A 24,147-nucleotide genomic window follows, 5' to 3' on the forward strand; every position below is an offset into this window, starting at 1 on the left:
ATTGTAAGCACAGATAATAAAAAGTCATTACCATCAGCGCCTTTGTGTAAATATCCATTGGCAGGAGGCATAAGTTGCTGATGACTACCTGCCTCAGAGTTGCTGTAGCCTTCCTGTGGCTCAGACAGTGTTCCTTGGGAAGACAAGTAGCTGGGAATGTCTGCAGGCAGATTGAGCTCGTCTGTAAAAGAGACATCTGTAACTCTCAAATAAAGTTAGGCAATTTAAGCCAAAACTCAGAAGACTATCTTGCAAATGCATTCTACTTTGGTACTAATGGCCAGGAAAATGTTATGTACCTAGGAACTCAACAACTCCTAGAATTTTCTCTGAAAATTATTTCTCACTAGAATTCTCCCCCAAGCTTCATTTTAAAAGTATTACCAAAAGAAAAAAAACCTGAAGTCTGAAATCTTATCCACAGACACACTTTAGCAATCTATCTGGCTGTACCTCTTCTCTTACAGGATTTCAGGGTGGGGGACAGGTGTGAAAGACTGATCTCTGTCATAACGACTCCACTCTTCCCCAAAGGAAAATTACAATGGAAATGAGCCTTAGGTATTAAAGAAAGAAGGTGCACATGCAACTGTTTAAAAGAACAAAGTTTTGGGGGACTGTCTACAAATTCTTAAGCTTATTCACTAGAGCGGTTCCATTATATCAAGAAAGTAGGACATTTTAACAGAAAAACTCTTCCTTCTATCACAAATAAATTATCAAAGCTCCTTAGTTTTTTATATTTAACAACAAATCCTACACTACATTCCTGACTCAGGTATAAGCCACAAGGGTCAACCGGGTACCACTCACCTGTGTTCGTGATACTATAGTCTTCATTTTTCCTTCTCATGTGGTAAATAACAATGACCCAGATCAAAGAGGTACCCACAACACAGCAGACCACAACAATGATGACAATACCAACTGTGGTCCATCCATCGTCTTCATGCCCAATGCTACTCTGGGAAGAGTCACAATTGGGGGTGGAAATCACATTTAGGTAAATGTGACCACGTTCTGTCCCAAGGGTGTTGGACATAATGCAGGTATATTTCCCAGCATCTTCTAGCCCAGCATCTACAATGATGAGAAGCTGGTTGGCTGCAGCAAAGAAGTGCCGTTCTGTCACCAGCAGTGGTCCATCATCTTTGGTCCAGTTGAGGCGAGGGGCAGGACTCCCTCCAGCTATGCACTGTAATACTGCAGTTTCACCTCGGGTTACTGTCTTGTCCTCCAGAGGTCTAATAAATGAGGGTGTCTCTAACAGAAAGATGCATTAAAAAATATTAGGCAGTTTTATTCCTAATTGAATTAGACTAATTAGGTTACGATGAAATAAGCACTTTCATATGCTCTTGGGAGGATTAGAAGTTAATGTTTCAGAAAAGCAAAAGCCTCAAAAAATCTAAATCTCATCTCAGGAATTACACCTTGAGCAAGCTATCCTAAGCAAAGAATTCAAAGATCTATATACAAAAATGCTTATTACAAAATTAGTTGTAATTTTTAAAGGTAAAGGGAAAAAATCTAAAAATCTAGCAGAAAAATGAGTAAGTAAATTATACCACAGCCACATGATATTCATGAAGACTTAATGACAAGGTAACCCTGTGATACAATATTAAGTGGAAAAAAGTAGGTATACATAACCACATAAGGATGAGTGTTTTATTTTTCTTTTTTAGATTTTTTTTTTTTTGGATGTGGACCATTTTTAAAGTCTTTATTGAGTTTGTTACAATATTGCTTCTGTTTTATGTTTTGGTTTTTTGGCCGTGAGGCATGTGGGATCTTAGCTCCCCAACCAGGGATTGAACCTGCACCCCCTGCATTGGAAGGCGAAGCTTTTGTTTTGTTTATAAGTATTTCTTTCATTGATCTTTTTAATTCTTTAAATTTATTTATTTATTTATTTATTTTTGGCTGCACTGGGTCTTCATTGCTGCGTGCGGGCTTTCTCTAGTTGCAGTGAGCAGGGGCTACTCTTTGTTGTGGTGCGTGGGCTTCTCATTGCGGTGGCTTCTCGCTGCAGAGCACGGGCTCTAGGTGCACGGGCTTCAGTAGCTGTGGCTCACAGGCTCTAGAGCGCAAGCTCAGTAGTTGTGGCACGTGGGCTTAGTTGCTCTGCAACATGTGGGATCTTCCCAGACCAGGGCTCGAACCCATGTTCTCTGCATTGGCAGGTGGATTCTTAACCACTGCGCCACCAGGGAAGTCCCAGAAGGCCAAGTCTTAACCACTGGTCTGCCAGGGAAGTCCCAAGATGAGTTTTGTGGGATTTTTTAAAGATTTATTATTTATTTATTTATTTAATTTATTTTTGGCTGTGTCGGGTCTTAGTTGTGGCATGTGGGATCTTCACTGAGGCATGGGGGATCAAAGGGATTTGAATATTCAATTCATGGGATAAAAATCTCTAATTCTGCCCTCAGAATTTCCCCAGATTTCAGTTTACTGATCCACTAATATCCTAGGCTGACATAACCCTGCATAAATTGGCAAACCAAGGAAACAAAGATATAAGAATCCCAACTAAAATCTCAAATATAGATTCTTCTTGCCATTAAGACCAAGAGTCAATCCATAATAAAAAGATTCCCACAAAAGCAGGGACCCACAGAGCAATAAACATACCTAACACGATTAATGAAGCATTTGCTGAGAGGCCGCCTGCTATGTTCTGTGCCATGCAGCTATAGATCCCCATGTCTTCTATTTTCACATTTGCAATGAAGAAGACATCATCCTCAGGCATGACATGCATGCGTCTCTCTCGAGCCGCAGGAAAGTCAGTACCACCATCTTTCTGCCAGGAAATCTGAGGTGCAGGGTGCCCCTCTGCAGCACATTCTAATCTGGCCATGGCACCAGTGCGAATAGTTAGATCCATTGGAGTTTTCAGAAAAGATGGCATCTCTGTTCCAAAAAAGATCACCAAGAGAAAGTGGGTGGGTGGGGGGAATATATATATATATATATATATATACACACACACACACACACACACACACACACACACACACACACACACACACACACACACACACACACACACATATATACATACACTCATACCTACATACAAGGGAGGGAGACTCTATTAGGCAAAATACGGACTGTTGTAATGCTCCATTTCTTTGAGAAGACATGCTCCCTGCATTGACAATAAATACTACTTCAGAGGCCATCTTTTCTCCCAGAACCTCAGGGCATGGAGTACAGTGATGACTAACTCTTCTAGAATGTGTGGCAAATCTACCTGATCTCCTTGATAGGGACAGAAAAAGCAGAAGCCACAAACCTTTTTGAACATATATTTTAGAACCTAATATTTACTATGACTCCCTTACTTAAGAGACTAAATGGTGCTTCCCAAACAAACATCTACAAAGCTGTCAAGGAAACTGCATGATAAAAAAAATTTATGCCTTCAAACATCTCATAAAACAACCCAGGATCAAGACATATGTACATCTTTTGGTTGCACAAAGCCTGAAGTGTTGTAGTTATTCAGCCTAACAGGTGATAGATCAATCAAGCTGTTTTGTTTTTTTCTTTCACAGCCACAATGAAAAAGAGCATTATTTTCAAAAATGGTTTTGTGTGACTACATTTAGACAATGATAATGATCACTGGACCCAGAAATGTTCTCAATACTCCCAGTTATTGGACGGCCTGTGAACAATGTCAGGAATAAATTTCATAGTTTTTAGAACAGAATTATGGTTCTGGAAAGAAAATGGAGAATTAAAAAAATTTTTTTTTTCAAAAGCATAAATAAAAGTGAAAGTAGCCCATCTCCTAGAGCCACAGAATTCACCTTTACCCCTCAGTCAAAGACTGATTAGGGACAGTAAGTGGGTAAATTAGCAATCCAGTCTGTATACTGTCATAACCCTAAAGACAAAAACAGTAAGGAATCCCCCTGCAATGTCAGGTTTATCCTAATTTTCTTGGTCAAAGATTCAAAAATCAAGCATGAAAAATCCTTCTAACCACAGAACTATCAGGGAGCATAATTTCTTACCATTCACAGTCAGTTTGGCTTTATGAGAATAGTTAGAACCAAAGTGATTAGTAATAATACACTGATATTTTCCTTCATCTGTGAAATTTACATTGAAAAGATGTAAGACACTAGTGTATTCCAGAGCTTCTCCAGCTTGTTGCTGATAACGAACAAAATTCTCAATATCAGCATCATACAAGATTTCACTGTCTTTGCGCCACAAAGTAGACATGGGTGAATCACTGCTGCTCACTGCAGTGCATGTCAGAGTCACGTTCATGCTTCTTAGAGCAACTGTGGTTTCAGGATGGGTTCTTATCTGCGGCTTGAGAAAATCATCTAAGGAGAAAAAAATGGGGCAGGAGCCAAGTCAGTTATTTATTTTTGCTTCTATAGATTCAATTTTAAAACAAATAATGTAAAATTGCATGTTATGCTTACAAAATGTCATGTTTAGGTTGAAAGGGACTATAGAGCTAGAATCCAATTCCCTTGTTTTAAGATGAGGAAAATGATGCCCAGAAGGGTCAAATGACTTGCTCTAAGATATGTAAGTCCACAGCTAAGCCTGGACTGGAACCCAGGTTTTCAGACTTCAGGGTTTAGCACTCTTTCTACCATTCCTTACTGTCACTTATGCTTTGAATGTACTTCTTAAGTATTACCAGTTACTGAGAAAAGGAGAAACCTAAATTAGAATTTTAAAACAAGCTCTAATTCTATTACCCCTTGTGTGTATGTGTATGTGTGTGTTTGTGTGTATATATAACATATATAAAAATAGGTATTCCAGGCTTCCCTGGTGGCGCAGTGGTTGAGAGTTCGCCTGCCGATGCAGGGGACACGGTTCATGCCCCGGTCCGGGAAGATCCCACATGCCGCGGAGCGGCTGGGCCCGTGAGCCATGGCTGCCGAGCCTGTGCCTCCGGAACCTGTGCTCCTCAACGGGAGAGGCCACAACAGTGAGAGGCCCGCGTACCGCAAAAAAAAAAAAAAAAAAAAATAGGTATTCCTATTAATAAAACATACTATTTGAAAGTACTTTGTGCATAACTTTCACCTAAAATAGTGAATAATTCCAAACGTGTCAAACGTCCAAATGAAGACTGGCTTAGGACTGGCTAATAAACTATAGATTCATAAATAATAATATATTATTGGACTGATTCAGAGAAGCAGGTATATGAATTCTTAACCAATGTCTTCACTGGGTAACATTTCACTGTGCCATAAAAGTGATAACTAAAAAAAGAAGATAAATTGTATGGTGTAAGCTTATGTTTAAAACTAAAGTCAGAAGGGCATTCATGGCAATGTAAGCAGAATTTAATCATTACTAGATTCTTTGTTTTCTTCCTTAAAGTTTGTAAAAACAACTTAAGTATTTTATGTGCCTGAACTTCCAAATGTCCTAAGCATCTTTAAGTAGACTGTGGAAATACATCTGGCAATATACAGGTATCTAAATGATCAGAGTTACTAGTGATATGCAACACAGATACACTAATCTAAAAGTTCCACTGTGTAAAGCTAAGAATTTGTTACTAAAGGAAATGTTAATGTAAAAGAAAAATTTACAAATTGAGAAAAAACAATATAGATGTATACTTGAAATTATAATTAAGTGCTAGAATCAAGACAACTTGTCTATGACTTGTCTCTGTCCCCCTTCCCCTCCAAAAAACTCCCAAACCCTGCTGCTTCTGTCTTAGGAAAATGCATCAAAAACAGAAACCGGGCTTCCCTGGTGGCGCAGTGGTTGAGAGTCCACCTGCCGATGCAGGGGACACGAGTTCGTGCCCCGGTCCGGGAAAATCCCACATGCCGCGGAGCGGCTAGGCCTGTGAGCCATGGCTGCTGAGCCTGCGCGTCCGGAGCCTGTGCTCCGCAACAGGAGAGGCCACAACAGTGAAAGGCCCGCGTACCACAAAAAAAAAAAAAAAAAAAAAAGAAACCAAATGAAACTGGTACATTCATACATTGCTGGTGACAACATAAACTAGTGCTACCTGTTTGAAAACACCTGGTAGCACTTTTCAAGATCTACTAAATATAAAATCATGCTTTTGAATGAATTCATGAAAAAAACTCACACTTTTTGATTCAGGAATCTTACTATTAGATATTTATTCTAAGGTTAATAATCTCCCTAAAAGGTAAAGGCCTACATTCATAAAGATGCTATAATACAGACAGTATTTTAAATAATCATTTAAGAACACACTGAGGAAAAAAACTACTTATGATATATTAAGTCGAAGAACACAAAATTTAAGCTACAATACAATATAAAAATGTTAGAGAAGAATCTAAAGAAATGGAAATAGATATGCTAGTAGGAAAGCATTCTGTTTAAATTTTTTTTTAATTCCGTTGTTAAGATAGTAAGTGCATAATATACAAAATATTAAAACAAAAATACAAACCACAGACAAAATCTTTCAGATCCACATTCAGGATGCTTTGCCCTGCTAGCCATTCAGGGTGTGCACAGCTTACATTCACAGAATGTTGAAAGTTATTATCAACCAGCCACTGAAGCAACCACTTCAAATGGCAGTCACAGAGCAAACTGCTTGTGTTCAGAATTCTGCAGAAACAAAAGGAAAAGAAGTGCCCTTTACTTTTCACTCCAAGTTTCTCCAGCATTAAAAGCTTACTACACAGGACGTCCCTGGTGGTGCAGTGGTTAAGAATCTGCCAGCCAATGCAGGGGACACGGTTCGAGCCCTGGTCCGGGAAGATCCCACATGCCACAGAGCAACTAAGCCCATGTGCCACAACTACTGAAGCCCACGCACCTAGAGCCTGTGCTCCGCAACAAGAGAAGCCACTGCAATGAGAAGCCAGCGCACCACAACGAAGAGTAGGCCCCACTCCCTGCAACTAGAGAAAGCCCACGCGCAGCAGCAAAGACCCAACACGGCCAAAAATAAATAAATTAAGAGGAAAAAAAAAGCTAACTACACACCTAAGCATTTTTCTTGCCAAAAAAATGTTTAACCTGGATCTAACCATGAAAAAACAAATTTAGACTGTCAGCCTTGTTTCCTCAAATATGACAGTGTCATGAAAGACACTAATAAAAGGAGTAGGGGGAATAAGGGTAAGGGATTTATTTTAGATTAAAGGAGACTAAAGAGTCATTACAACCAAATGTAAAGCGTGATCCTTCATTAAGAAAATATATATACACAAAGAACATTTTTGGACATTAGGGAAATCTCAGTATGGACTGCATATTAGATAATATTATTTTATCAATGTTAATTTCATTGGGTGTGATAATAGTGCTGTGGTTATATAAGAAAATAACCCTGCATAGGAAATACATGCTGAGATATTTTAGGAGTGAAGTCTCATGATGTCTGTAGCTTACTTTCAACTGGTTAAGCAAAATAATAAGTGTATGTATATACGTATATGAGTGTGTGTGGAAAGAGGGAGAGAGACAGAAGGAGAGAGAAAGGGAAAGAATGAAGGAGGGAGGGAGAGCAACAGGTAACAAATTTAGCAAAGAGTTAACAATTGATGAATCCAGGTAAATGGCATATGGATGTTCATTGTACTGTCCTTTAAACTTTTGACGTTTAAAATTTTTCCCAGAGAAATTTGGGGAAGAGCTTACTATATATATTGGGACATAGAGACATCTTTGTTGTGAAGAGGGTATAATTATTTTCAAATTATTTCATCAAGACTAAAAACATTTCAGCCCTGTGGCAATGTGTACTGCAGCCTAAACTAAGAACCACTGAAAAACGGTTTGTGGTTATAATAGGCCTATAAAATATACATGAAAAGTCAGTGTTTTACTTTAATGACCCTTAAATGTCTCATCCACTTGGAAGTAGGGAAAGCAAGTGATTTTGACAACATTATAACCTGCTTTGCATGCATCACCAAAATCCTCAAGTAATTTTAAAGTTTGGTATAAAAATACCTAAGATCTGATTCCAAAGAAGTTTCAAACAGTCTTTAAGGGTACCCCAAAAGCCATACTTTATCAAGGGCAATTTTAATTAAGCAGGCCAAAAGTTACATTTTGCATTTCAGAATTCTTATGTTATATGCATTCATTCACCGAGAAATATTTGAGTCTACTATATGCCAGGCACTGTTCTAGGCTGTTGCACTACAGCTCTCACAAAGCTTATGTATTTAGAGCCAAGCAATAAACAAACAAATGCAAAGTATAGTGTCAGAAAGTTAAGTCCTGTCAAGAAAAACAAAGCTGGGCAGAGACATAGAGACAGCAGCTACCAGTTTAGATAAAGCAGTCAGGGAAAGATTCTTTGAAGAGATGGCATTTGGGCAAAGACCTGAAAGAATCGAGAGAGCAAATCACATGGAGATCTGAGGTAAGAGTGTCACAGACAGAGGAAACTATGCACAAAGACCTTGAGGCAGATACTTAGTGTGCTTAGTGTGAAAAGCAAGGAGGTCACTGAAGCCAGAGCACAGAAAGTGAGGGGACAGTGATGGGAATGAGGTCAGAGAGATGGGCAAGAAGGACCAGGCCATGCAAGTGCTTTATAAACTAAGGAAAGAACCTGAGTTGTTTTTTTCCTATGTGTGCTGGGAAGACACCGGAAGGTTAAGAACAGAGGAATGATATGGTCTAACTTATGCTTTCTTAGATATAATATAAGTTACCTCGTGAGACATGGACTTACATCCTAATTCCACTACTTACCTTAGGCAAGATACTGAATGCCTCCAAAATCTCAGTTTCTATTCCTGGAAAGTGGGATTAAGAACACCTACCTCAAAAATTTTTTTAAATAAAGCATTTAGCATAGTGTCTGGCCACAGATACCACAAGATTCACATTAGTTCCCTTCACTTCTGTTTCTTTCGCATCTTTCCACCCTTCACATGCTAATGAACTCTGCTGTACCTAATGGAGTATATCCTGCATTCTCTCCGCAAGTATATGGATAGATATATACCAAATATCAACAGTGGTTGTCTTTTGAGTACTGGTGATTTGGGGTCTTCCTCTCCCTCTTGGTTTAACTATCTAATTTTCTACCATGATTACATAATTTTAATGCAGAACAATTTTTAATTCATATTTGACTCTCCCACCTCCCCCCAATATTTATGCAAAGCACTGTGAAGGACACCAAAAAGTATTAAGAGATACTTCAATAAATGTTGATGTGAAATTCTGTATTATAAATACGACTTAAATTTAAAGTAACCAAGAGCAACTAAAACTTCTCAGTAAATAAGCTGCATTAGAGTTCCTGCATTAGCAGCTTGTTCAAACCAACTCAAAAAATCACCAAGTGACTCTCTGAAGAATGAAACTATGATATTTGCTTTCACCTATAAAAATTATATTTTAAACTGATTTCTCTTAACAAGAGTTAAAACTTTCTTGCTGGCCCTCAGATTATCACAACCAAAAAAAGGTAATACTGATATGCAGTAAGTTGTGCCTTTTCAAGTTAAAGTAAGCCTTAGGAGAAATAACTCAAAATATCTCAAGAGACCAAAAAAAAAAATAAATAAATAAGCAAGCCACTTTAAAAATCTGGCAGACGACTTCCCTGGTGGCGCAGTGGTTAAGAATCCACCTGCCAATGCAGGGGACACAGGTTCGAGCCCTGGTCCGGGAAGATTCCACATGCCAAGGAGCAACTAAGCCTATGCGCCATGACTACTGAGCCTGCACTCTAGAGCCTGCGAGCCACAACTACTGAGCCCACGTGCCACAACTACTGAAGCCCGCGTGCCTAGAGCCCGTGCTCCACAACAAGAGAAGCCACCGCAATGAGAAGCCCGCGTGCCGCAACAAAGAGTAGCCCCCACTCAACGCAACTAGAGAAAACCTGTGTGCAGCAATGAAGACCCAATGCAGCCAAAAATAAGTAAATAAATTTATTTTTAAAAAAATCTGGCAGAAAATAACAAAAGATGATCTCCATAACTTTTTAACTTTTGTTATTATCTTAGTTATTCACCTTTTACTATATGCCAGGCTCTGTGTGGAGTATCTTCTCAAAACCCTCAAAAGCTTTCTAATGCACTTAGAGGGAAAAAAGTCCTAACTCCTCATGGCCTATTAGGCCCTACAAGATCAGGCCTGTTTATGTCTCTGACCTCATCTCCTACCATTCTTTCCCTTGCTCTTGTCTTCCAGCCACATCAGTGTCTCTGCTGTTCTTCAAGCACAAAAAGCAAGCTCCTTCCTCAGGGCCTTTTCACTTGTTCTTCCCTGTGCCTGGAATGCCCTTCGCCCAGTATAAGATGGTTTGCCATTTCATCTCACTAAGGGCCTGGCTCAAAGGCTGTTATCTTCAGAAAAGCCTTCCCTCACTACTTCAAAATAGCAATCCCTGTATGCTGTACACCTTTGACCCAGCTTTTTCTTCAGAACATTTATTATCTGATGAGATATTATATACCTACTGGTTTACTATTTATCTTCCGAACAGAATTTTGTAATATGCTATGAAGACAGAGACTTTGTCTTGTTCACTACTGCGTTTTTAGCATTTAGAACACTACCTTACATAGCAGATGACACTAAACATTTCTTCCATAAACAAATTATCTCATTTTATCTTCACATAAGCCTGAGGGTGGTGCTCTTCCCATACTGAGAAGGGAAACTGAGTCCTAGGCTAAACACACAGTTGTAAAGAATGGGGCAAGAATCTAAACCGAGGCAATGTGAACTCACATACTTCCAGTGCATCTCAAACTATACGTGGAGAAGGACCAGTTTTTTAAATTCCCAATCTGTTATAGATCAATACTTTTATAAAATTCAACAGAAGTGTCACAGTAAGGTCAAATTGTTCTATAAGTTTCTAAAAAGCTTGCTCTGAATTTCTGTCCTTCTCTCGTCATGAATCAGCTCTGGTCCACAGACCTCCCTTTGAATAGCCTTCAGGCAAGGCAAGGTAAGTTGATATAGCCCGTTGATTCTTATCAGTTGCTCAATATCTGAATCACCAGAGTTTAAAATTAAGAGCAACGCCCAACTAACCAACCCACCCCTGGGAAATCCCCCCTGGGAAATAAGAACAATTTTTTTAAATCATGAATGAAAAAACGTTAAAATGATATGTATTTTTCTATCATAACTATTCAACAGTTTTGGAACATTTAGTAGTTTGAACAGATTAGAGACATCCTCTGTGACCATTATACTGAAAGTGCTAGATCACCTCCAAAAATTACATAATACCTTAATTGTAACTCATCCCAAGAGAACACATGTCTCCAACAGTCCAAAAGGGAAGAGGGGAATAAAAAAGGAACAGTAGGGTAAACATAAAGCATAAGCAGCGTTGCTAAGGTCTCTTTAACTATATGCATCAGCAACACAGGAAAAAAACAGAAGGTCTTGGAGCCACACACTCTGGACTTTTCAATGTTATTTTTAAATTACATCCAGTCACTAAAATAACTGAATGTTAACACTTTCTTTTTTCCTGCCTGAATTGTGTGCTTTGGGAAACATCTGGGTCACATTCATCACACTTTAAGCACAAGCGTGGATAATGATCTAATTAGTGACAAAAAAGACTTAAGTTACGTACAGTTCTTTCAAGCGAGTCTGGGAAAAAGCATTTTCTTGGATAGACATTATAGCATTGTTGTTCAAATCTCTGAAATGAAGAGAAATGAAACATTACCAGTCACCATTTCTACAATTAAGTTATATAAACACTTTAAATGGTCATGAAAACCTCTGCTAAGAGCAAAGATTATTTATATACTGAGCAAAATGGCTGAAAAATACTTACAGATGCTCAAGGGATTCAAGACCAATGAATGCTTTCTTTGTAATTGACTTAATCTGATTTCCTTGTAAGATTCTGAAATACAAACAGACCTTTCTAATAAAGCTCTCCACTAAACAAAATTAAATTCATTAAAATAAACATTTACCTATAACAAGTGAAAATAAGCCTAACATGCATTCTTAAGAAAGTTGTGAACCTTCATTATTAACCAGTGTGAAGCATAGAATAAATGTGTCTATTAAGATGTCAGCACTCAGTGAGGTATCTATAAACAACCATCCTGACCACAGATACACCTGTAGTTTTCATATAATAAACTGGATTACATTCCCAGTTTCTCCCTTCTCAGCAAAAGATCATCCGGTCAAAGAAACTCAGACAAGTGTGAAGTCTGGGAGACATTCTTATGGGAGAAGACCTAAAATCTTGCTTGAGAGAATCCTCTCTTGCTAAATTACCCATAAATCTCACATGATTAAACAGATCATGGTTCAATTCTGGTTTCAGTGCATTTCTTTTACTTAAATCAAAATTTTAGTTCCATAAATAACTTCTCTTTAAGTGACACTAGGAATGTTCTTTCAGAAAGTGCCCCACCACAGAAAAACAAAATGAAAAACAAACCAAAAAACAAAAACCTTAATAAACAATGAAGCTTCTTCCTTTAGTGGGTGAACCAGAAGGCTCAGACTTTCTAGCCACAGCAAATAGACACAATCCAATCACATTTACAATTGGTTCTTTAAAATATACCTTCATAGACATACGTAAATATCATAAGTACATACAATTTAGTGAGACTTGTGAGTCCAGCAAAGGCTTCAGTAGCATCTTCTATGGCCCATGAAATTTCATTGTTTCTTAAGTTTCTACGAAAATGTCAGGGATAGACAGGTTATGTTAGTCAACATGACCATTACACCATCAGGCATCATCCTGACATAGCAATGCTAATTTTAATTTTGATCCTTACAGTAAAGGTTAGGTTATTTATGATAAACACTCAACTCTTCTTTTTAAAGAATACCTGAGATAAGCATGTAAGAACTAATTCTCGTAAGCTAAGAATTAAGCCGACCTTGATAAATAAATTAAGCACCTGCTAAGAGTATTGATCTTCCTAGCTAATAGCCCGTAATTGTGTTAGCATATTAAAAATTATAGTCAGGGCCCTACAAAGAGGAGGATTTCAAGATGCAGGGGGTATGGCTTACAAATCTTATTTCAGACTAATGGGATTTTGGGGTGATCCAAGCCTTCCCCTGAGCCCTTAAATCTAAAATGGCTGACAAAAAGTAATGTCAATACAGAGCTTCACAGCTCAACAGCAATTAAACATGCCCCCTGGAAAGTAAGAATGATATACCCATGTGCTAGAGTGATCACTCTGTTTTCTTTAAAAGGAAAAGTATGGATCTTTTAAAATCCACTGTTCCATTCTCAGACAAAATGCAATTGCACCACACCATGTCATCATGGAAGAAATACCAGTTAAAGATATTTAATCACTTTTGCTTCCTTAAGTCATCTCATAATAAAGCACAAAGTTTTTTGCTTTATAAGACATATGTAGGGCTTCCCTGGTGGCGCAGTGGTTGAGAGTCCACCTGCCGATGCAGGGGACATGGGTTCGTGCCCCGGTCTGGGAAGATCCCACATGCTGCGGAGCGGCTAGGCCCGTGAGCCATAGCCGCTGAGTCTGCGCGTCCGGAGCCTGTGCTCCGCAACGGGAGAGGCCACAACAGTGAGAGGCCCGCATACCACAAAAAAAAAAAAAAAAAAAGACATGTGTAAAGTTATGTGAATAACAGTAAGGAGATAGGAGATCACTCTTCCCATTTAGCTATGTCTTTACCTGAAGTGAAAGCTAAGAAAGATCATTTTATTTTACTAAAGAATAAACACTGAAACAACTGATGGCTCAACTCTGCAGGACTTTTCCCTCTCCTCCACAGAACAGCATAAATAGAACTCACTCACCAAAGGGAGTAAGAAGTATATCTACTCTGGCAAGAGCATTGATCTAAAGCCGGAATATCTCAGATCTGTTCCTAATTCTGCCTTAACTATTTTTGTAGCATTAGATAATCATTTACGTCTGCAATTACTTTCCTAAACTTTAATGCTAAAAGTAATAATCAGTGGTGTACTAAAAGAACCTGTCTGCCATCCCGTGCACTGCCAAAAGACTACAGCTGCGTCTAATATAAATTCCTGAGTTTCCACTGATCTAATTTAACCTCTGATAAGGTAGAAAAGAGAAAAATTTTTTAAAAAAAGGAAATCACTTTTACTTTTTCAAGGCCAAATCTAAAGGAGGACTACTTCATTAAGTTAAAAAAAAAAGAAAAAACATCAAACACACACAGGTGCACACACAGACACCTTCACAAAATTATCATGCTTTCTTTGTCACTTATGGTTAGGTCCCAAAGTTGGAACCTGCCTCTTTTCTGAGACCATTTATCAACTAAACCTGATGACCAAAAAGTTCCCTATTCAGGAACCTTAAGAATCTACAAATTCTACTAATTACTCTTTTTCTCTTATTCTGCTCTATGTTTGAGATTACTATATTTCATTAAAATACCTCTTCATTCAATTATATTCCATGATCAGGGTAAAACATTCAACTTACAGAACAACAGAAGTTTAGAGTTGAAACTGCCTTTTGCAACCATCTAATCCTATATCCATCCTTCACTGGACATAAAAAAAAAAAAAACCAGGAAAGGCTAAGTAATTTTGTTCATCTGACAGTAAAATGAAAAGCACATGAGGGACTTCCCTGCTGGCGCAGTGATTAAGCATCCGCCTGCCAATGCAGGGGACACGGGTTCGAGCCCTGGTCCGGGAAGATCCCACATGCTGTGGAGCAACTAAGCCCATGCACCACAACTACTGAGTCTGCGCTCTAGAGCAAGCGCACGGCAACTACTGAGCCCACCCACGTGCCACAACTACTGAAGCCCACACGCCTAGAGCCCATGCTCCGCAACAAGAGAAGTCACCACAATGAGGAGCCCGTGCACTGCAACAAAGAGTAGCTCCCGCTCACAGCAGCTAGAGAAAGCCTGCATGCAGCAACAAAGACCCAACAGAGCCAAAAATACATAAATAATAAATAAATAAATAAATTTTTTTTTTTTTTAAAAAGCACATGAGCTTTAGCATAAAAAAGACCTGGGAAAAGACCTGGGTTCTAATCCTGGCCCAAACATTTACAAGGTATATGACTTTAAACAAATCATTTAATCTCTCTGAACCTCAGTCCCCCAGTATGGAAAAGAGCAATAATATCCCAGTACTCTGAATGCACCTGGCACATATCAGATCATTAATAAATGTTAGTTTTATTTGTCCAAAGTCATGCAGCAAACTGGTAACAGTGAAGAGGTTTCCTGCCAGAGCTGTTCCCACTATATGTCCTGCATCCTTTTGAATGAGAAGTGGTAGATCTGGTACACTACTGGTAGTTCTAGGTCAGAGGAGTAAGAAAATGTGCATTCCTGACACTAGCAACTGTGTTTTATTCCACAGTAACTGGCACAATAAGAGATGCTTTGTTGTTTAGTTAACTCAGAATTAAAGTACAAACTGAAATGGCTAGAGATACATAAAATTTACATATAGGGATAGAGATAAGCAAGACTGTCTTGCCCCAAGGCATAGGAGAGAAGAACTGCAAAATATTAACATACATAATATGTACACTGATTAGCTGTTTTGCTTTAGTGCTTTAAAAAAATTAGTTAAAAAAAAAAAAAATCCCCAAAAAGGAGAGATATACTTACAGTGTCTGAAGATTGGAAAGAAACCTAAATACACCATCAGCAATGTGAGTGACTCTGTTGTCCCCTAAGTTCAATCTCTCCAGTAAGCTCAGACCCACAAAGGCAGATTCATCCAGGCGGGTCAACTGGTTATAGGACAAATCACTAAAAACAGGAAACATGGAAGGTAAAAAATTCACTCTCTTCTAGTTCAACTTTCATATTCTTATTCTACTTACATGATAAATTTAGGGCTTTCAAACTTCTAATAAAGAGGGATATTAGATCTCATTACTGGCCATGGGAATGACTTATTCAATCTGCTCTAGTCTCACAGCTTCCACTGAAATGCCATCTCACACTTACAGTTCAGACAGTCTTTGGCAGAACTCCCATGCATCAGGGCTGATTCTTTCAACAGCATTCTGGCTCACATAGAGCTGTTGTAACATTCGCAAGCCATACAACCACCCCTTGTTCACTTCTGTAAGGTTATTATGTTCCAGTTCTCTGCAGAATTAAAGAAAGGAGGGAATATGTTTCAAAACAAGGCATGCAGGACTTCCCTGGTGGCACAGTGGTTAAGAATCCGCCTGCCAATGCAGGGGACACGGGTTCGAGCCCTGGTCCAGGAAGATCCCACATGCTGCAGAGCAACTACGCCCGTGCACAACTACTGAGCCTGTGCTCTAGAGCCTGTGAGCCACAGCTACTGAAGACCACATGCCTAGAGCCCGTGCTCCGCAACAAGAGAAGCCACCGCAATGAGAAGCCTGCACACCACAACGAAAAGTAGCCCCCACTCACCACAACTAGAGAAAGCCCGCGTGCAGCAACAAAGACCTAACGCAGCCAAAAATAAACAAAATTAAATCTTTAAGAAAAAAAAAAAACGAGGCATGCAATGAGAAGATTCCAAAAATCTTCATTAAGTCTTGCACAAAGAGGCATATACCATTGCTCAACCCAAGTGAGCAGACAAATTCTATTCATAAATATGTACATGTTTCTTAAGATTTAGTGCAAGAAGCCTGTAAGACTCTCTAAAATATCATATCTATAAAATCAACTCACCAAGAGATATAGTATACCTGTTCTGGATAAATCCTAATAATTTTCATCAGTCAAACATTAAGGGAATATAAACTTTTCAGATGAAATGTTTGGAAGAATGATGACAAAAATACCAGTTAGATAACAAAGCTTAAATCTTAATTTATTTCACATAAGAGAAGGGAGGAAGAGCTAAAATACTTTGTTATAATTAAAGCTACTATCCTAGCTGTTCGGCACTGAAAAGCCCCAGACTCCCTTCCTAACAATCTCCTATTCTAGTTCATAGTACTTACAATTCTTCCATGTTATCCAAGCCAAAAAAAGCTCCATCCTTGAGTTTGCTAATTCCATTCCGCTGCATTTTCAAAGATCTTAAGGAGTCTAGACCTTGGAATGTGAGACCTTCCACAACTTTAATCCTGTTTCTTTTAAGTTCCCTTTAACAGAAATAGTTTTACAGTCAAAAAATTGGTTTGCTGATTTGCCCTAATAATAATAAAAAGAAACAGACATATAAGAAAAAGCAATCTTCTTATAATCCATCTATTTAGTTACTCACAAGAATTGGAGGTGAGGTAGCTTGAAGATCTTGGGTGGAATCATGCTAATTCTATTCCTGTTTAACTTTACCACTAATAAGGAACTTGACAAATTATCGAAGCAACCAGCCTCCAAGATGGTTATCCTATTATTGCTCAAATTCCTAAAATGAACAAGATAACAACAAAAAAAATTCAGTGAAACTAAACATTCTACCACTGTAAAGCTGCCTCAAGTCTATGACTAAGCCCCAGCTCTACCACTTAGCAACCGTACGCAACTTTACAAATCATTTAACTGCTTTGTTTCTTCAAGTACAAAATAAGGATAATACCTACTTCATTTGGGTTGAAACAGTATGTGTGAATGTGCTTTGTAAACTGTAAAACACTAGCACTCACGCTAATTATCACCACCATTACACAGGTTAAGCACTGTTTAACAAACTACTCCCATTTACCGTTTACATGACTGTTAGTAAAACATAATCCAGAATTAAATCTCAAAAATTACCCTGGATACTTAATATTTTCTGAAAATAGTGTACTCTTTAAGGGCAGAAAAAAAAACAAAAAAATCTAACCTAGGTTTGTTTCACATAAGCATATCAAAATCACAATAAATAAGACATATCTGGGAAGATAAATATCAATGAATAATAAACATGCACTTCAAATTAAATCTAGTTTAAACTCTATTTTACTTACAGGTATTTAAGCTGCATTCGAGGAAATGAAGATGTCTTGACTTCTGATATTATATTTGAGCTGAGATCTAAACTCTCGAGAGCAGGGTAAAACTGGAACGCTTCTGCATTTATTTCTGGGATTACATTATGGACTCTATAAAACAAAGATTATATTAAAGCTATTGCCAGTGATCCACCCTAAACCACAAAAATGTTAAATAATTAGGATCAACAACAAGGGTACCTAAAACAACAACAAAAAAAACTGTGTACTATGCATAATTTAAGTAAAAGACCTGAAATTTTATTTACTTACAATGAGAGAAGAGTAATATTAGTGGTTGGTTCTCCAAAATATGGGATTTCAGTTAGCTCATTATAATTCATTTTCCTGAGTAGGGGGAAAAATAGATATAAAAATTTAGTGAGGGAAATGCTACCTCGAGTTCTAGTTTCTGGCTAGTACATATTCTTTAGGATAAATGCCAAATCTGAAAAAAGCCTATGACCCAGAATGAGTTAGACTAAATATTTTCTACTGAGAAATTAGAGATTTTAATAAAAAAATGTTTTCATGGTATAGATCTATGATTTGATACCAATACTAGAAAGGTTAAGAAATATTTTGCACATTAAATATTTTTAATCCCAGCAAGGTCATTTGAATAGTTACTATTATGACTGCTAATTTAAGTCCTTCTTAAACAAAGAAAGAATAATTCATAGCTCTCTATATATATTTATTTATAATAAATAAAATAAATTTATATATAAGTTAATTAAATAAATTTTTAAAATACACACGCACACACACATATTTTTTTGTTACTCAAAGTTAGGGAAAGTTGCTTGAGACCACAGACCTAAAAGATTATCTCAATTGTTTTAGTAGCAAATCTAATGCAATCACATTTCACCAACCTGTTTTTCAATCACTGAACAACCTCAACAATCTAGAATACAGAAAAGAGGCCAGAAGTAAAAGGCCTCCAAGTAATCAACTGAAGTTACAAAGTCCATGTAATAAATAATAAGGCCATGCACTTCCCACTAAGCATTTTCCTTTCCTCAGGACCTACGCTTTCAGCTAATAAGCTTGTCAATTGTTCATTCAGTCCGCAGCAGATTAGGGGCAGCCAATTTGAGGCAGGGAAGGAGAGAATGCAGAACAAATGAGAGCACAAAGTACCCCTTGTCAGAAAGAAATTCAAAAGAAAAATTCATCTGAGGATTCTGAGGGTGTTTAGTATAGAGGTAAACAGGCCTCAACAGTTGTGCCTCTGGGAATACCACAATGCAATAACTGATATTAATAATATTTTAGAAACTTCTCTCCAGAAACTACGTAATAATACATCTCAGTACTAAAAGAAAAACTTCAATGAAGAGGAAAACTGAATTATATTAACTACCATATTCCAGGTGATACCAAAAATATTGTATTTCATATAAACCTACTTCAGACATGATGCTTCCACCTTAGACAAGTCAAAACATTAAAAAAAAAAAAATTTACACAATACAGAGTTTCACTGGCTGAAACTCTGGCAAAAAATAAAATAAAATATATTCACTCTGAAGAGGGGAAATCTTATTTTAGGCCCCAAGGAAGTAGAACCGTATTTCTACGCAGTTTACAACTTGAAATCACCAGTGCAATGGCATAATACCCAGAGAGTTTGTGATACTAACAAAGCCAAAGACAAGTTTAGGCTTTTAAACATGTTTTAATCTAAAGTTTTCTTTCCTTCAATTTTTTGACATTTTTGCATTAAACATCCTGAAATTCATAATTCATCAAATCGCCTCGAAGAATTTAATGTAAGTTTAAATAAATAAAAATAACTTACACTTCTTGTAATGTTTGAGATTCCAAGCTTATGTTCCAGTTAGACAACCGATTATGACTCAAATCCCTAAATGGAGGATAAGAGATCATTCTTAGTTTAGCCCTGGAAAGCACACTTAAAGGAAACAAAACAAAACAAAAATAGGAATCTAAACGCCCCATCAAATGTGAATTTAAGTAGTACAGATAAAAAGAAATGTTTATAGGGCTTCCCTGGTGGCGCAGTGGTTGAGAGTCCGCCTGCCGATGCAGGGGACGCGGGTTCGTGCCCCGGTCTGGGAGGATCCCACATGCTGCGGAGCGGTTGGGCCCGTGAGCCATGGCCGCTGAGCCTGTGCGTCCGGAGCCTGTGCTCCGCGGCGGGAGAGGCCACAGCAGTGAGAGGCCCGCATACCACAAAAAAAAAAAAAAAAAAAATGTTTATAATGGATGAATAAAAATTTATGTAGATTTCAAAATAGCTCTTTTACTTTCTCCTCTTTATAAGGGTTTTTTGTTTCTGTTTTTACTAACTAGAAAATACATTCACATGGTTCAATAATCAAAAAGTATAAAAGGATATACAGTAAAAAGTCTCCCACCCTTGTCTCCAGCCATCCAACTTCCCTCCCCAACAGCAACAAGTGAAAATATACCATTTCTTTTACAGCCTGTCAGATACTTTATGCATGTACCAGAAAAGTTTTACACAAATGGTAGAATAATTTACACATTATTTTGCCCCTTGGTTTTTTCACTTAACAACATATCTTGTAGATCATTCCACAGAGATATTATGGTTTCTTTATCCCTTCCAGTGATTATGTTACACTTTATTATAATGCAGTATGCTTTACATACTTTTGAAAGAAATATATACTTTTAAAGTAACATAATATAAAGTAATATATACTTTTAAAGTAATATATACTTTACATAATATATAATATATATTACACTTTGGCTGTAGATAAACTTGAAGATGGATTAGATTTCACAAGTCAAGACAGTGAGCTTATGTATTAGAACTGGGGTTGACCACATCCTTGATAGAGATGTAGTCTTCCTTAAAAGCAAAAAAAGCAATCTAGCTTCAGGGAAGGGAAATTCATCTCACTCCAAGTTACGTTAATGATGATGGTGGTGGTGGCGGCAGCAGCTAACATTTGTTAAGTGCCAGGCACTCTTCTATGCACTTTATACATATAAATCTGCCTAAGTCCACACAACAACTTTATGAGGCAAATACCAGAAACAGACAGAGATTAATAATTTGTCAATCCAAGGTCACACAGCTAATAAGTGAGGAAGTCAAAAATTTGAAATTCCATCTCACTTCTAGTGAGTAGTTTATTAGATACAGCAGAGATTTCACTCAAATTAGTCATGAGTCTAAATATTTAAATAGGCTTAAAAATTCACCTTGCTGCTTTCTGGCATCTTTTCAAGACTGAGGTGGAATCTAGCCCACACAAGCTGTCTGCCCAAGAGATGTATTACACATTACAATATGGCTAGCAATAGGGATACACTAGAGAAACATTACAGATCACTTTATCTCACTGTACCACCACGGGCAGTTGACAGATGCATGCAGTTTTGAACGATGTCTCTATCACAGCACAACAATTTGTTCTCAGCTAGTTTCATGTCTGTCCATCTGTAAAACCTAGCCACTTTCATTTAAGAGCTTAATTTACACCATAATATAACTAAGGCTAGATCAAACTGTCACTTTTTCACACAGTTCTAAAACCTTTATTCTAAGATATATGGCACCAGGTATCAGCTCAAGGACACTCATGAATGGAGGGGTGTGTTGGGAAATGTTAAGAGAGAAAAACATGAATTCACTCCACATAAAAATCTTATATGCAGACACTGTCATCCAATTCACACTTGCTACCGAACAACAAACACAGAATTTCACACGAGTGAAAAGATGTTTATTTACTGTGGTGTTTCAACTTAAGGAGAAATGCGACTGCTCTAATTTAAGTTAGATACTCCATATTCTACTGCAAGGTGGCTGGTCTGGCAAACAGAGAGCTAATATCATCTGTATAGGAGGCTACCACAGCATCATTTACTTCTACATCTCATGCTTTCTGGAATTTTCCTTTTACAGATTAAGGGCTTTCATTTTAATCAGTGCCTCTAATACCTTTCCAAACCCTAACCTCCTTGGCAGTATAACTTTTGATTTTACTATCCCCTATATTTCTCTCATGGATGTCAATGATGACCAGACAATCAGTTTTAAAGAAAACCATTATTAAAGAAATCAAAAGCAATCAGATTAAACTTAACTTATACATAGTATAAACCACTATATATTCAGGATCAGTGAAAACTGTCCACTGTCTCTACTGGGTGAAAGAATAATTTTCTCTGTGTGTTTGAAAAACCTCTAACGCTTTTTGGTGGAATCCAAAAGATACCTGAAATAATTTGGAGCCTCTCTACAGACTAATGCTGTCTTAAGAATATATGCCTCAGGGCTTCCCTGGTGGCGCAGTGGTTAAGAATCCACCTGGCAATGCAGGGGACACGGGTTCCAGCCCTGCTCCGGGAAGATCCCACATGCCACGGAGCAACTAAGTCCGTGCACCACAAGTACTAAGCCTGCGCTCTAGAGCCTGCTAACCGCAACTACTGAGCCCACGTGACACAACTACTGAAGCCCACACACCTAGAGCCCATGCTCCACAACAAGAGAAGCCACTGCAATGAGAAGCCTGCGCACTGCCACAGAGTAGTCCCTGTTTGCCACAACTAGAGAAAGTCTGGGCGCAGCAACAAAGACTCAATGCAGCCAAAAATAAATAAAATAAATAAATTTATTTTTAAAAAAAAGAATATATGCCTCGGGCTTCCCTGGTGGTTCTGTGGGTAAGAATACGCCTGCCGATGCAGGGGACACGGGTTCATGCCCCGGTCCGGGAGGATCCCACATGCCGCGGAGCGGCTGGGCCCGTGAGCCATGGCCGCTGAGCCTGCGCGTCCGGAGCCTGTGCTCCGCAACAGGAGAGGCCACAACGGTGAGAGGCCCGCGTACAGCAAAAAATAAATAAATAAATAAAAATGAATACGCCTGCCAATGCAGGGGACACGGGTTTGAGCCCTGGTCTAGGAGGATCCCACATGCCGCGGAGCAGCTAAGCCCGCCTGCCACAACTGCTGAGCCTGTGCTCTAGAGCCCGTGAGCCACAACTACTGAGCCCACGTGCCACAACTTCTGAAGCCCACACGCCTGGATCCCATGCTCCACAACAAGAGAAGCCACCGCAATAAGAAGCCTGCACACGGTAATGAAGAGTAGCCCCTGGTTGCCGCAACTAGAGAAAGCCCACGCGCAGCAACACAGACCCAACGCAGCCAAAAATAAATTAATTAATTAATTAAAAAAAAAAAGAATATACGCCTCACAGGTCAGAACCACATATAATGAGGCTCTCTGGACTTTTCTGCAACAAATCGACGTTGAACAGATTAAAAAACACTAACAATGAGCTGAAATACACTCCCAAAGTGGTACTATCATAGAAAGCAACTAGTATAAATCATATAGCTGTTTTCTCAAAATACAGATGTGTAACTAGAATTATATGGATTGATCTGATCACCAGGTATTCATGCAATAAGCATTTATTGAACCATGTGCCAGACACTGTGCTAAGTGCTAAGGTTACAACCACTGTCAACTTTAGTAACCTTTTTGTCTTTTTTTTTTTTTTCCCCCCGGTACGCGGGCCTCTCACTGCTGTGACCTCTCCCGTTGCGGAGCACAGGCTCCGGACGTGCAGGCTCAGCGGCCATGGCTCACGGGCCCAGCCACTCCGCGGCACGTGGGATCTTCCCGGACCGGGGCACGAACCCGCGTCCCTGCATCGGCAGGCGGACTCGCAACCACTGTGCCACGAGGGAAGCCCCTTTTTGTCTTTTTTGAAAGCAACATTTGTAGTACTCTGTGGAGTCACTTCAAAATGGTAAACATAAATTCAACATCAACTCAACTACTATCCTTCACTGAAAAATGTGTAAATTAACTTTCTTTTATATCTAGATTTCACTCTGGCATTTAATATGACATGGGTATACGAAGGTACACAGACACACTCTTGCTCTCCGTAAGAAATTTCCGATTTATTTTTTTAAAGTAGTCCAAAAAGGCTGAAGAAGATAAATTTGAAGACTTCAAATATCAGATGTAAAACTCTTATATTAAGAATTTGAATAATTTTCAAAATGAAAGTCTCTATTCTTGCCAGTGGCCAGTCATTAATTTCATTTAGTTCACATAAACTAATGCTAGTTTATCTGTTTGTTTTTGTTTTCTAAGTGCAAGTCCTGAAATGGAGAATGTCTTTCAAAGATTCTCCCCTTGAAATATCCTTAAAATGCACTTAAATAGTTGAAGTAATCTAATGCTTGACAAACACAACCTAAAGAGTCTAGCTTTTTAACAGTCAATGATCTTTAT

At 38.4% G+C, this 24,147-nt stretch overlaps 1 protein-coding gene across 3 annotated transcripts in view; it reads right to left on the reverse strand.

Moving 5' to 3' along the window:
* Positions 1 to 24,147, reverse strand: part of LRIG2 (leucine rich repeats and immunoglobulin like domains 2) — a 66,547-nt gene that overhangs the window by 15,747 nt on the left and 26,653 nt on the right. For 2 of the 3 annotated variants that reach the window (XM_004263196.4, XM_033435645.2), the window contains 15 exons: positions 19,687 to 19,752; positions 18,153 to 18,227; positions 17,856 to 17,990; positions 17,168 to 17,311; positions 16,902 to 17,045; positions 15,919 to 16,062; positions 15,574 to 15,717; positions 12,568 to 12,648; positions 11,780 to 11,851; positions 11,573 to 11,641; positions 6,440 to 6,603; positions 4,032 to 4,352; positions 2,638 to 2,919; positions 814 to 1,263; positions 32 to 181 (listed from right to left, as the gene is read on the reverse strand). In XM_004263196.4, coding sequence (XP_004263244.1) covers positions 32 to 181; positions 814 to 1,263; positions 2,638 to 2,919; positions 4,032 to 4,352; positions 6,440 to 6,603; positions 11,573 to 11,641; positions 11,780 to 11,851; positions 12,568 to 12,648; positions 15,574 to 15,717; positions 15,919 to 16,062; positions 16,902 to 17,045; positions 17,168 to 17,311; positions 17,856 to 17,990; positions 18,153 to 18,227; positions 19,687 to 19,752 — 2,441 coding nt within the window. The remainder of the gene's footprint in view (positions 1 to 31; positions 182 to 813; positions 1,264 to 2,637; positions 2,920 to 4,031; positions 4,353 to 6,439; positions 6,604 to 11,572; positions 11,642 to 11,779; positions 11,852 to 12,567; positions 12,649 to 15,573; positions 15,718 to 15,918; positions 16,063 to 16,901; positions 17,046 to 17,167; positions 17,312 to 17,855; positions 17,991 to 18,152; positions 18,228 to 19,686; positions 19,753 to 24,147) is intronic. The other variant, XM_033435637.2, reaches the window with a different exon arrangement.

This window comes from Orcinus orca, chromosome 1 (assembly GCF_937001465.1).
Source record: "Orcinus orca chromosome 1, mOrcOrc1.1, whole genome shotgun sequence".
In the NCBI taxonomy this organism is placed as follows: domain Eukaryota; kingdom Metazoa; phylum Chordata; class Mammalia; order Artiodactyla; family Delphinidae; genus Orcinus; species Orcinus orca.